The following is a 14462-nucleotide window of genomic DNA, read 5'->3' as shown; positions in this document are numbered from 1 at the left end:
TGTATCTAATCCTATCCTGTGTGATACTGACTGCTGAGCCGTGCATCTAATCCTATCCTGAGTGATACTGAATGCAGAGCTGTGTATCTAATCCTCTCCTGTGTGATACTGACTGCTGAGCCCTGTATCTAATCCTCTCCTGTATGATACTGACTGCTGAGCCATGTATCTAATCCTCTCCTGTGTGATACTGACTGCTGAGCTGTGTATCTAATCCTCTCCTGTGTGATACTGACTGCTGAGCCGTGTATCTAATCCTATCCTGTGTGATACTGACTGCTGAGCCGTGTATCTAATCCTATCCTGTGTGATACCGCCTGCTGAGCCGTGTATCTAATCCTCTCCTGTGTGATACTGACTGCTGAGCCGTGTATCTAATCCTCTCCTGTGTGATACTGTCTGCTGAGCCGTGTATCTAATCCTCTCCTGTGTGATACTGACTGCTGAGCCGTGTATCTAATCCTATCCTGTGTGATACTGACTGCTGAGCCGTGTATCTAATCCTCCCCTGTGTGATACTGACTGCTGAGCCGTGTATCTAATCCTCTCCTATGTGATAAAGACTGCTGATCTGAGTATCTAATCCTATCCTGTGTGATACTGACTGCGGAGCTGTGTATCTAATCCTATTCTGTGTGATACTGACTGCTGAGCCGTGTATCTAATCCTATCCTGTGTGATACTGACTGCTGAGCTGTGTATCTAATCCTATCCTGTGTGATACTGACTGCTGAGCCGTGTATCTAATCCTATCCTGTGTGATACTGACTGCTGAGCCGTGTATCTAATCCTATCCTGTTTGATACTGTCTGCTGAGCTGTGTATCTAATCCTATCCTGTGTGATACTGACTGCTGAGCCATGTATCTAATCCTTTCCTGTGTGATACTGACTGCTGAGACGTGTATCTAATCCTCTCCTGTGTGATACTGACTGCGGAGCTGTGTATCTAATCCTCTCATGTGTGATACTGACTGCTGAGCCGTGTATCTAATCCTCTCCTGTGTGATACTGACTTCTGAGCAGTGTATCTAATCCTATTCTGTGTGACACTGACTGCTGAGCCGTGTATCTAATCCTCCCCTGTGTGATACTGACTGCTGAGCCGTGTATCTAATCCTCTCCTGTGTGATACTGACTGCGGAGCTGTGTATCTAATCCTCTCCTGTGTGATACTGACTGCGGAGCTGTGTATCTAATCCTATTCTGTGTTATACTGACTGCTGAGCCGTGTATCTAATCCTATCCTGTTTGATACTGTCTGCTGAGCCGTGTATCTAATCCTCTCCTGTGTGATACTGACTGCTGAGCCGTGTATCTAATCCTATCCTGTGTGATACTGACTGCTGAGCCGTGTATCTAATCCTATCCTGTGTGATACTGACTGCTGAGCCGTGTATCTAATCCTATCCTGTGTGATACTGACTGCTGAGCTGTGTATCTAATCCTCTCCTGTGTGATGCTGACTGCTGAGCCGTGTATCTAATCCTATCCTGTGTGATACTGACTGCTGAGCTGCGTATCTAATCCTCTCCTGTGATACTGTCTGCTGAGCCGTGTATCTAATCCTCTCCTGTGTGATACTGTCTGCTGAGCCGTGTATCTAATCCTCTCCTGTGTGATACTGTCTGCTGATCCGTGTATCTAATCCTATCCTGTGTGATACTGACTGCTGAGCCGTGTATCTAATCCTCTCCTGTGTGATACTGACTGCTGAGCCGTGTATCTAATCCTCTCCTGTGTGATACTGATTGCTGAGCCATGTATCTAATCCTCTCCTGTGTGATACTGATTGCTGAGCCATGTATCTAATCCTCTCCTGTGTGATACTGTCTGCTGAGCCGTGTATCTAATCCTCTCCTGTGTGATTAATGACTGGTGAGCTGTGTATCTAATCCTATCCTGTGTGATACTGTCTGCTGAGTCGTGTATCTAATCCTCTCCTGGTTTACAGGTTTCTTCTTGTGATCTGATACATTGTTGCCATCTGGGCTGGAGCTGATTATTATTCATGAGGGGGCAGAGCTATGAAGAGATTTATAAGCTGCTGCTCTAGTTCTGGGGATTAGTCTTCTGGGACTTTTCTGAGATAAGATCATCAGCATCATGGCTGCGCTCACCCAAAAGAAGACCTGCAGCCAAATAATGGATGAGTTTAAGGAATTTATGTGGAACCCAAGGACCCGGGAATTTATGGGCCGGACAGGCAGCAGCTGGGGTAAGAGAAGAGGTGCTGGGGCGGCAGGAGTAAGGAGAAATTGGGGCGACTGAGATTAAGCAATGCTAGGGCGGCCGGAGTAATTAAGTGCTGGGGCGGCCGGAGTAATTAGGTGCTGGGGCGGCCGGAGTAATTAGGTGCTGGGGCGACTGAGATAAAGCGATGCGTGGTGGCCGGAGTAAGGAGGTGCTGGGGCGACTGAGATAAAGCGATGCTGGGGCGGCCAGAGTAATTAGGTGTTGGGGTGACTGAGATAAAGCGATGCGTGGCGGCCGGAGTAATTAGGTGCTGGGGCGACTGAGATAAAGCGATGCGTGGTGGCCGGAGTCATTAGGTACTGGGGCGGCCGGAGTAAGGAGGTGCTGGGGCGACTGAGATAAAGTGATGCTGGGCGGCTGGAATAATTAGATGCTGGGGCGACTGAGATAAAGTGATGCATGGTGGCCGGAGTCATTAGGTACTGGGGCGGCCGGAGGAAGGAGGTGCTGGGGCGACTGAGATAAAGCGATGCGTGGTGGCCGGAGTAATTAGGTACTGGCGCGGCCGGAGGAAGGAGGTGCTGGGGTGACTGAGATAAAGCGATGCTGAGGTGGCCGGAGTAATTAGATGCTGGGGTGGCCTGAGTAAGATGTGATGGGGCGGCTGGAGTAATTAGGTGCTGGGGCGACTGAGATAAAGCGATGCTGAGGCGGCCGGAGTAAGACGTGATGGGGCGGCCGAAGTAAATAGGTGCTGGGGCGACTGAGATAAAGCGATGCTGGGGCGGCCAGAGTAATTAGGTGTTGGGGTGACTGAGATAAAGCGATGCGTGGTGGCCGGAGTAATTAGGTACTGGGGCGGCCGGAGTAAGGAGGTGCTGGGGTGACTGAGATAAAGCGATGCTGGGGCGGCCGGAGTAATTAGGTGCTGGGGTGGCAGGAGTAATTAGGTGCTGGGGCGGCCAGAGTAATTAGGTGTTGGGGTGACTGAGATAAAGCGATGCGTGGCGGCCGGAGTAATTAGGTGCTGGGGCGACTGAGATAAAGCGATGCGTGGTGGCCGGAGTCATTAGGTACTGGGGCGGCCGGAGTAAGGAGGTGCTGGGGCGACTGAGATAAAGTGATGCTGGGCGGCTGGAATAATTAGATGCTGGGGCGACTGAGATAAAGTGATGCATGGTGGCCGGAGTCATTAGGTACTGGGGCGGCCGGAGGAAGGAGGTGCTGGGGCGACTGAGATAAAGCGATGCGTGGTGGCCGGAGTAATTAGGTACTGGCGCGGCCGGAGGAAGGAGGTGCTGGGGTGACTGAGATAAAGCGATGCTGAGGTGGCCGGAGTAATTAGATGCTGGGGTGGCCTGAGTAAGATGTGATGGGGCGGCTGGAGTAATTAGGTGCTGGGGCGACTGAGATAAAGCGATGCTGAGGCGGCCGGAGTAAGACGTGATGGGGCGGCCGAAGTAAATAGGTGCTGGGGCGACTGAGATAAAGCGATGCTGGGGCGGCCAGAGTAATTAGGTGTTGGGGTGACTGAGATAAAGCGATGCGTGGTGGCCGGAGTAATTAGGTACTGGGGCGGCCGGAGTAAGGAGGTGCTGGGGTGACTGAGATAAAGCGATGCTGGGGCGGCCGGAGTAATTAGGTGCTGGGGTGGCAGGAGTAATTAGGTGCTGGGTTGACTGAGATAAAGCGATGCGTGGCGGCCGGAGTCATTAGGTACTGGGGCGGCCGAAGTCATTAGGTGCTGGGGTGACTGAGATAAAGCGATGCTGGGGTGGCAGGAGTAATTAAGTGTTGGAGCGACTGAGATAAAGCGATGCTGGGGTGGCCGGAGTAATTAGGTGCTGGGGTGGCCGGAATAAGGAGGTGCTGGGGCGACTGAGATAAAGTGATGCTGGGGCGGCCGGAGTTTTTAAGTGTTGGGGCGACTGAGATAAAGCGATGCTGGGGTGGCCGGAGTAATTAGGTGCTGGGGTGGCCGGAGTAATTAGGTGCTGGGGTGACTGAGATAAAGCGATGCTGGGGTGGCCGGAGTAATTAGGTGCTGGGGCGACCTGAGTAATTAGGTGCTGGGGTGGCCGGAGTAAGGAGGTGCTGGGGCGACAGAGATAAAGTGATTCTGGGGCGGCCGGAGTAATTAAGCGTTGGGGCGACTGAGATAAAGCGATGCTGGGGCGGCTGGAATAATTAGATGCTGGGGCGGCCGGAGTAATTAGGTGCTGGGGCGGCCTGAGTCATTAGGTACTGGGGCGGCTGGAGTAATTAGGTGCTGGGGTGGCCGGAGTAATTAGGTGCTGGGGCGGCCGGAGTAAGGAGCTGCTGGCGAGACTGAGATAAATTGATGCTGGGGCGGCCGGAGTAATTAGGTGCTGGGGCGACTGAGATAAACTGATGCTGAGGCGGCCGGAGTAATTAGATGCTGGGGTGGCCTGAGTAAGAAGTGTTGGGGCGGCTGGAGTAATTAGGTGCTGGGGCGACTGAGATAAAGCGATGCTGAGGCGGCCGGAGTAATTAGATGCTGGGGTGGCCTGAGTAAGACGTGATGGGGCGGCTGGAGTAATTAGGTGCTGGGGCGACTGAGATAAAGCGATGCTGAGGCGGCCGGAGTAATTAGATGCTGGGGTGGCCTGAGTAAGATGTGATGGGGCGGCTGGAGTAATTAGGTGCTGGGGCGACTGAGATAAAGCGATGCTGAGGCGGCCGGAGTAATTAGATGCTGGGGTGGCCTGAGTAAGAAGTGATGGGGCGGCTGGAGTAATTAGGTGCTGGGGCAACTGAGATAAAGCGATGCTGAGGCGGCCGGAGTAATTAGATGCTGGGGTGGCCTGAGTAAGATGTGATGGGGCGGCTGGAGTAATTAGGTGCTGGGGCGACTGAGATAAAGCGATGCTGGGGCGGCCGGAGTAAGACGTGATGGGGCGGCCGAAGTAATTAGGTGCTGGGGCAACTGAGATAAAGCGATGCTGGGGCGGCCTGAGTAATTAGGTGCTGGGGTGACTGAGATAAAGCGATGCGTGGCGGCCGGAGTAATTAGGTGCTGGGGCGACTGAGATAAAGCGATGCCTGGTGGCCGGAGTCATTAGGTACTGGGGCGGCCGGAGTAAGGAGGTGCTGGGGCGACTGAGATAAAGTGATGCTGGGCGGCTGGAATAATTAGATGCTGGGGCGACTGAGATAAAGCGATGCATGGTGGCCAGAGTCATTAGGTACTGGGGCGGCCGGAGGAAGGAGGTGCTGGGGCGACTGAGATAAAGCGATGCGTGGTGGCCGGAGTAATTAGGTACTGGGGCGGCCGGAGTAAGGAGGTGCTGGGGTGACTGAGATAAAGCGATGCTGGGGCGGCCGGAGTAATTAGGTGCTGGGGCGACTGAGATAAAGTGATGCTGGGGTGGCCGGAGTAATTAGGTGCTGGGGTGGCCGGAGTAAGGAGGTGCTGGGGCGACTGAGATAAAGTGATGCTGGGGTGGCCGGAGTAAGGAGGTGCTGGGGCGACTGAGATAAAGTGATGCTGGGGTGGCCGGAGTAAGGAGGTGCTGGGGCGACTGAGATAAAGTGATGCTGGGGCGGCCGGAGTAAGGAGGTGCTGGGGTGACTGAGATAAAGCGATGCTGGGGCGGCCGGAGTAATTAGGTGCTGGGGCGACTGAGATAAAGCGATGCTGGGGTGGCCGGAGTAATTAGGTGCTGGGGTGGCCGGAGTAAGGAGGTGCTGGGGCGACTGAGATAAAGTGATGCTGGGGTGGCCGGAGTAATTAGGTGCTGGGGCAGCTGAGATAAAGTGATGCTAGTGTGGCCGTAGTAATTAGGTGCTGGGGTGACTGAGATAAAGCGATGCGTGGCGGCCGGAGTAATTAGGTGCTGGGGCGGCCGGAGTAAGGAGGTGCTGGGGCGACTGAGATAAAGTGATGCTGGGGCGGCCGGAGTAATTAAGTGTTGGGGCGACTGACATAAAGCAATGCTGGGGCGGCTGGAATAATTAGATGCTGGGGCGGCCTGAGTAATTAGGTGCTGGGGTGGCCGGAGTAAGGAGGTGCTGGGGCGACTGAGATAAAGTGATGCTGGGGCGACCGGATTAATTAGGTGCTGGGGTGGCCGGAGTAAGGAGGTGCTGGGGCGACTGAGATAAAGTGATGCTGGGTCGGCCTGAGTAATTAGGTGTTGGGGTGGACGGAGTAATTAGGTGCTGAGGCGACCGGAGTAATTAGGTGCTGGGGCGACTGAGATAAAGCGATGCGTGGCGGCCGGAGTAATTAGGTGCTGGGGCGGCCTGAGTCATTAGGTACTGGGGCGGCTGGAGTAATTAGGTGCTGGGGTGGCCGGAGTAATTAGGTGCTGGGGCGGCCGGAGTAAGGAGCTGCTGGGGTGACTGAGATAAATTGATGCTAGGGCGGCCGGAGTAATTAGGTGCTGGGGCGACTGAGATAAAGTGGTGCTGGGGTGGCAGGAGTAATTAGGTGCTGGGGCAACTGAGTTAAAGTGATGCTGGGGCGACCGGAGTAATTAGGTGTTGGGGTGGCCCGAGTAATTAGGTGCTGGGGCGACTGAGATAAAGCGATGCTGGGGTGGCCGTAGTAATTAGGTTTTGGGGTGGCCGGAGTTATTAGGTACTGGGGCGGCCGGAGTAAGGAGGTGCTGGGGCGACTGAGATAAAGTGATGCTGGGCGGCTGGAATAATTAGATGCTGGGGCGAATGAGATAAAGCGATGCTGGGGCGGCCAGAGTAATTAGGTGTTGGGGTGACTGAGATAAAACGATGCGTGGCGGCCGGAGTAATTAGGTGCTGGGGCGACTGAGATAAAGCGATGCATGGTGGCCGGAGTCATTAGGTACTGGGGCGGCCGGAGGAAGGAGGTGCTGGGGCGACTGAGATAAAGCGATGCGTGGTGGCCGGAGTAATTAGGTACTGGGGCGGCCGGAGTAAGGAGGTGCTGGGGTGACTGAGGTAAAGCGATGCTGAGGCGGCCGGAGTAATTAGATGCTGGGGTGGCCTGAGTAAGAAGTGATGGGGCGGCTGGAGTAATTAGGTGCTGGGGCAACTGAGATAAAGCGATGCTGAGGCGGCCGGAGTAATTAGATGCTGGGGTGGCCTGAGTAAGATGTGATGGGGCGGCTGGAGTAATTAGGTGCTGGGGCGACTGAGATAAAGCGATGCTGGGGCGACCGGAGTAAGACGTGATGGGGCGGCCGAAGTAATTAGGTGCTGGGGCAACTGAGATAAAGCGATGCTGGGGCGGCCGGAGTAATTAGGTGTTCGGGTGACTGAGATAAAGCGATGCTGGGGCGGCCAGAGTAATTAGGTGTTGGGGTGACTGAGATAAAGCGATGCGTGGCGGCCGGAGTAATTAGGTGCTGGGGCGACTGAGATAAAGCGATGCCTGGTGGCCGGAGTCATTAGGTACTGGGGCGGCCGGAGTAAGGAGGTGCTGGGGCGACTGAGATAAAGTGATGCTGGGCGGCTGGAATAATTAGATGCTGGGGCGACTGAGATAAAGCGATGCATGGTGGCCGGAGTCATTAGGTACTGGGGCGGCCGGAGGAAGGAGGTGCTGGGGCGACTGAGATAAAGCGATGCGTGGTGGCCGGAGTAATTAGGTACTGGGGCGGCCGGAGTAAGGAGGTGCTGGGGTGACTGAGATAAAGCGATGCTGGGGCGGCCGGAGTAATTAGGTGCTGGGGCGACTGAGATAAAGTGATGCTGGGGTGGCCGGAGTAATTAGGTGCTGGGGTGGCCGGAGTAATTAGGTGCTGGGGCGACTGAGATAAAGCGATGCTGGGGTGGCCGGAGTAATTAGGTGCTGGGGTGGCTGGAGTAAGGAGGTGCTGGGGCGACTGAGATAAAGTGATGCTGGGGTGGCTGGAGTAATTAGGTGCTGGGGCAGCTGAGATAAAGTGATGCTAGTGTGGCCGTAGTAATTAGGTGCTGGGGTGACTGAGATAAAGCGATGCGTGGCGGCCGGAGTAATTAGGTGCTGGGGCGGCCGGAGTAAGCAGGTGCTGGGGCGACTGAGATAAAGTGATGCTGGGGCGGCCGGAGTAATTAAGTGTTGGGGCGACTGTCATAAAGCAATGCTGGGGTGGCTGGAATAATTAGATGCTGGGGCAGCCTGAGTAATTAGGTGCTGGGGTGGCCGGAGTAAGGAGGTGCTGGGGCGACTGAGATAAAGTGATGCAGGGGCGGCCGGATTAATTAGGTGCTGGGGTGGCCGGAGTAAGGAGGTGCTGGGGCGACTGAGATAAAGTGATGCTGGGTCGGCCTGAGTAATTAGGTGTTGGGGTGGACGGAGTAATTAGGTGCTGAGGCGACCGGAGTAATTAGGTGCTGGGGCGACTGAGATAAAGCGATGCGTGGCGGCCGGAGTAATTAGGTGCTGGGGCGGCCTGAGTCATTAGGTACTGGGGCGGCTGGAGTAATTAGGTGCTGGGGTGGCCGGAGTAATTAGGTGCTGGGGCGGCCGGAGTAAGGAGCTGCTGGGGTGACTGAGATAAATTGATGCTAGGGCGGCCGGAGTAATTAGGTGCTGGGGCGACTGAGATAAAGTGGTGCTGGGGTGGCAGGAGTAATTAGGTGCTGGGGCAACTGAGTTAAAGTGATGCTGGGGCGACCGGAGTAATTAGGTGTTGGGGTGGCCCGAGTAATTAGGTGCTGGGGCGACTGAGATAAAGCGATGCTGGGGTGGCCGTAGTAATTAGGTTTTGGGGTGGACGGAGTAATTAGGTGCTAGGGCGGCCGGAGTAATTAGGTGTTGGGGCGGCTGGAGTAATTAGGTGCTGGGGCGGCCGGAGTAAGGAGGTGCTAGGGTGGCCGGAGTAATTAGGTGCTGGGGCGGCCGGAGTAATTAGGTGCTGGTGTGACTGAGATAAAGTGATGCTAGGGTGGCCGGAGTAATTAGGTGCTGGGGCAGCCGGAGTAATTAGGTGCTGGGGCGGCTGGAGTAATTAGGTGCTGGGGCGGCTGGAGTAATTAGGTGCTGGGGCGGCCGGAGTAAGGAGGTGCTGGGGTGACTGAGATAAAGCGGTGCTGGGGCGGCCGGATTTTGGAGGTGCTAGTGAGGACTGAGGAGAGATGTTGGGTGTGCCAGGGTAAAGCCGTGCCAGGGTGCTCAATGTTATGTCTATAGCTGCTCCCACCTAGGAAAAGATGCTGGAATCATGGAAGTGGGAAGGCGCAGAAATGGCTGGTACTGACTTGAACAGGCAGGAAAGATGGGTACAGTGGGGTATAGTGCTGTAGTGGTGGGTACAGTTAGGCAGTTACTGCCCTCTTTACCCCGTGTCTTGAGCTTTTTTTCTCCGTGTCCTTTCTCTCTTGTGTGGTGGTGGAGGGCAGGAATGATGGGTACAGTGGGGTAGGGTGCTTTAGTGATGGGTACAGTTTCATAGAATCATAGAATCGTAGAGTTGGAAGGGACCTCCTGGGCCATCTGGTCCAACCCCCTGCTCAAAGCAGGATTCGCTAAATCATCCCAGTCAGATGTCTGTCCAGCCTCTGTTTGAAGACTTCCATTGAAGGAGAACTCACCACTTCTCGTGGCAGCCTGTTCCACTCATTGATCACTCTGTCAAAAAGTTTTTTCTAATATCTAATCTGTGCCTCCTCCCATTCAGCTTCATCCCATTGCTTCTAGTCTTTCCTTGTGCAAATGAGAATAAAGTTGATCCTTCTACAATGTGACAGCCCTTTAGATATTTGTAGACAGCTATTAAGTCTCCTCTCAGTCTTCTCTTTTGCAACCTAAACTTTCCCAAATCCTGCAACCTTTCCTCATAAGACAGGGTTTGCAGACCGGTCACCATTCTGGTCGCTCTTTTCTGAACTTGTTCCAGTTTGTTGATGTCTTTTTTAAAATGTGGTGCCCAAAACTGGACACAATATTCCAGATGAGGTCTGACCAAAGAGGAGTAGAGGGAAATAATGACTTCACGTGATCTAGACTGTATGCTTCTGTTAATACATCCTAGAATTGCATTTGCCTTTTTTGCTGCTGCATCACACTGTTGACTCATATTCAGTCTGTGATCTATTAGTATACCCAAGTCTTTTTCACATGTGCTGTCACTTAGCCCTATTCCTCCCATTCTATATATGCTTTTTTCATTTTTATTGCCCAGATGTAGTACTTTGCATTTCTCCCTGTTAAAAACCATTCTGTTAGTTGCTGTCCACTGCTCCAGTTTATTTATATCTTTTTGAATCCTCTCTCTCTCTTCTCTAGTATTCGCTCTCTCTTCTCTAGCTCTCTCTTCTCTCTTCTCTAGTATTAGTTTGGCAGCTACTGCGCTCTTTACCCCGTGTCTTGAGCTTTTTTGCCCCATGTCCTTTCTCTCTTGTGTGGTGGTGGAGGGCAGAAATGATGGGTACAGTGGGGTAGGGTGCTCTAGTAGTGGGTACAGTTTGGCACTTAGTGCCCTCTTTACCCCATGTCTTGAGCTTTATTTTGCCCCATGTCCTTTCTCTCGTGTAGTGGTGGAGGGCAGGAAACATGGGTACAGTGGGGTAGGGTGCTCTAGTGATGGGTACAGTTAGGCAGTTAGTGCCCTCTTTGCTGCTTGCCTTGACCTTTTTTTTACCCCTTGTCCTTTTTCTCTTCTTTGGATCATTAAGTGAGGGCAAGGACAGGAATAATCTGTGGAATGATTGAAGTTTGAGCTTGGTGAGATTGAGGTGATTGCATAAGACAACAGATGTCTCGCCCTGGACGTCACCATATGACTGCCATCATTCCTCCTGGTCCTGGCTATACAGATGGTGCTGAGGAGGGCACTGGGTGATGGGGCACCTGACACTTCTCACATCAAGGGTTGTTTTCAAGAGATGATTTGAACTTTGCATCTTCTCTGAAGACTTTTCCATCCTTGTAGGGTCCTTCTGTAAGAGCGGTGGGACATGAGACTGTCACTAGACACAAGGAATGAATCAGACACTAAAGTCCCCTCTACCTTCAGCAGAAGGGCCAGTAATGCTCTGAATCTTTAGCTTTGCCATGTCTCTGATTTGGTGCATTAGTAATAGATGGTGCCAGTGATGATTCCTATCCTTGGGGTGTGGTGACAATCATTAAAATATGTGTGGCATCTGCCATCCTAGGGGAAATTTGCCATATTCTATAAATCTTCTAGGAGTTGGCCTGATAGGTGGCATCATGTAGGGATTTTATCATGTCTACTACATAATATGTAAGTGGACCTAGTAGGGGGAACTTGCCATATCCACAAAGTCTTCAGGAAGTTGGCATAATAGGGGAAACTTATATTTGTTACATTTTCTTGGAGTGGGCATCACAGGGGGCATCATGGAGGAAACATCACATCCACTAAATGTTGTGAAAGGTGGCAACACAGGGGACATCATGGAGGAAACATCCACTAAATGTTCTGGAAGGTGGCATCACAGGGGACATAATAGAGGAAACATCACATCCACTAAATGTTCTGGAAGGTGGCATCACAGGGGGCATCATGGAGGAAACATCACATCTACTAAATGTTCTGGAAGGTGGCATCACAGGGGACATCATGGAGGAAACATCCACTAAATGTTCTGGAAGGTGGCATCACAGGGGACATAATAGAGGAAACATCACATCCACTAAATGTTCTGGAAGGTGGCATCACAGGGGGCATCATGGAGGAAACATCCACTAAATGTTCTGGAAGGTGGCATCACAGGGGACATAATAGAGGAAACATCACATCTACTAAATGTTCTGGAAGGTGGCATCACAGGGGACATAATAGAAGAAACATCACATCCACTAAATGTTCTGGAAGGTGGCATCACAGGGGACATAATAGAGGAAACATCACATCCACTAAATGTTCTGGAAGGTGGCATCACAGGGGACATAATAGAGGAAACATCACATCTACTAAATGTTCTGGAAGGTGGCATCACAGGGGACATAATAGAAGAAACATCATATCCACTAAATGTTCTGGAAGGTGGCATCACAAGGGACATAATAGAGGAAACATCACATCCACTAAATGTTCTGGAAGGTGGCATCACAGGGGGCATCATGGAGGAAACATCACATCCACTAAATGTTCTTGGAGTGGGCATCATTGAGAGAACTGTTACATTTTCTTGGAGTGGGCATCATAGGGGACATAATGGGAGGAACTTATCATATCCACTAACTCTTCTGGGAGTGGGCATCATGGAGGGAAGTTATATCTGGCATCATACGGAGAATATGCCCTGTCCATTGAATGTGTCCCATGTTGTACCACCTATCAGGACCATGTTCTTGCCCCCATTGCCCTTATCTTCCTGCCCCTCTGGAATGGCATTGGACAGGTGTGTTAGGGATCTGCTCCCTTTTGTATGACTGTATTGTATTAATTTCTTTAACCCTTTCTTTCCTGCAGTGCTGATTGTGTTGTTTTACGTGGTGTTCTATGCCTTCCTCACGGCTGTCTTCTCATTCAGTATGTGGGTGATGCTGCAGACCATTGATGAGTATAATCCGAAATACACAGATCGACTCACTAATCCAGGTAAATCACTCAAGTTTGTGGCGTTTTGTGGGTACATATTGTTCGAGAGTAAGGGGTGTGACACTGGGTCTTCCTTCAGACCTTGATTAAGAGAGAGAAAGAAAAGTTGTTTTCCTGGTGGGAATGAAGAGGTTGGAGCTAACAGGCATGTGTCCCGAGTGGTGGAGCCGGTGGACCAACAAACTGCTCTACCTTGGCACTCGATGACTGTGAGGTGTCAATGTAGATGGTTTTCTCCCCACACGGTCTGCATCGTATTAGGATGCAGCGTCACAAGGGATCCAATCTAATTAATCCGTCCAACGTTAGAAAGCAGATAAGATCCATCCGTGAAGCTTGACAAAGGCCTCCTGAAATGTATATGTAATGTTATAAAGTTATTGCTGCATTTTCTACCATTGGATGGATGAGGTCTTATCTAATAATCATCTTTATTTTTATAGCTAGCCTACAACATATTCCGAGGTGCTGTACAATTCAACAGTTCATATACAAGTCATAAGTAATACAATAATTAAAGCAATATAATGACGTCCCTGCCCGTAAGAGCTTACAATCTACTTTTTATCGGAAGAGGAAATGCTTTGTGGCCGCTCTAAATCAATATGGCTGCTGTGTGGTTTTTGCATGATTTTTAGCTGCTGCTGACAGATCTATAATTCATATGTTGATTCATATGTCAGAGGATTATCTTCTGCTATATGCAACAAAGCAGCATTTGCAGTTTCATGTGACTGATCTGTGAGCAGCAGGCATCAAATGCAGCTCAGTTCAGTAGCTCTGCACTGCTGAGCTGTTTCCAGCTCCATTGTGGAGGGGTGCAGGAGAGTCAAGCTCTGCTATAAACCAGCTAACAATGATGTAAAGCGACAGTAGCTATACTGATGGCAGAAGATAAAATCCGCACTGTGTTAGCAGGAGAGAGGCTGCACTGAGCATTATTACCCAGGGGCACCGGAACTACAGTCGGACGGATGCATTGACAACTAAAGGCTAAAATGAGCCAGGAGCAGATCTGACAATGTGTTATAGTGGCATAAACCAAGAAAGATTATGAGACGGCATTGTGATTTTGAGACTAGCCCTTTAAAGAATCTATAATAATCTTTATATTTATATAGCGCTAACATATTCCGCAGCGCTTTACAGTTTGCACACATCATCATCACTGTCCCCAATGGGGCTCACAATCTAAATTCCCTATCAGTATGTCTTTGGAATGTGGGAGGAAACCCACGCAAACACATACACAAACTCCTTGCAGATATTGTCCTTGGTGGGATTTGAACCCAGGACCCCAGTGCTGCAAGGTTGCGGTGCTATCCACTGAGCCACCATACACTGCTAGCCACTGAGCCACCATACAGTGCTATCCACTGAGCCACCATACAGTGCTATCCACTGAGCCACCGTATGAGAAATGCTTTTTTCTATTTACTGCTCTCATCTTTTCATCAGGACTCATGATCCGTCCAAAGCTGGACACCCTGGAGGTAGTGTATAGTCTAACATCACAGAACAGCACCTGGGAGAACTATAAGGAAGGTCTTCGGACCCTGCTGGAAGGTAAGGGAACAATTAGACCTTTCCATGGAATCATAGAATCCTAGAATGTTAGAGACCTCCAGGGTCATTGTGTCCAAACCCTGCTCAATGCAGGATTCACTAAACCATCTCAGACAGATGTCCGCGAGGTGGTGAATGTCTGAAGGTGAGACATTTGCCACCTCACCTACATCCATGCAGCCTCTTGGCTATGACTTCCCCATGA

General features: G+C 51.3%; 1 protein-coding gene across 1 annotated transcript in view; it reads left to right on the top strand.

Annotated features, from left to right (window-relative positions):
• Nucleotides 1–2059: 2059 nt before the first annotated feature.
• The window catches only part of LOC141077372 (sodium/potassium-transporting ATPase subunit beta-2-like), a 28705-nt gene continuing 16302 nt past the window's right edge, over nucleotides 2060–14462 (top strand). The window contains exons 1-3 of the mRNA XM_073564266.1: nucleotides 2060–2217; nucleotides 12563–12691; nucleotides 14150–14257. Of these exons, the coding sequence (XP_073420367.1) occupies nucleotides 2106–2217; nucleotides 12563–12691; nucleotides 14150–14257 (349 nt within the window). The 5' untranslated portion in view covers nucleotides 2060–2105. The remainder of the gene's footprint in view (nucleotides 2218–12562; nucleotides 12692–14149; nucleotides 14258–14462) is intronic.

The sequence above is a fragment of the Dendrobates tinctorius genome, unplaced genomic scaffold, assembly GCF_039654945.1.
Source record: "Dendrobates tinctorius isolate UK_male_01 unplaced genomic scaffold, ASM3965494v1 ptg000442l, whole genome shotgun sequence".
In the NCBI taxonomy this organism is placed as follows: domain Eukaryota; kingdom Metazoa; phylum Chordata; class Amphibia; order Anura; family Dendrobatidae; genus Dendrobates; species Dendrobates tinctorius.
The sequence above is the reverse complement of the archived record's forward strand: the minus strand, read 5'-3'. Positions and strand labels throughout refer to the sequence as shown.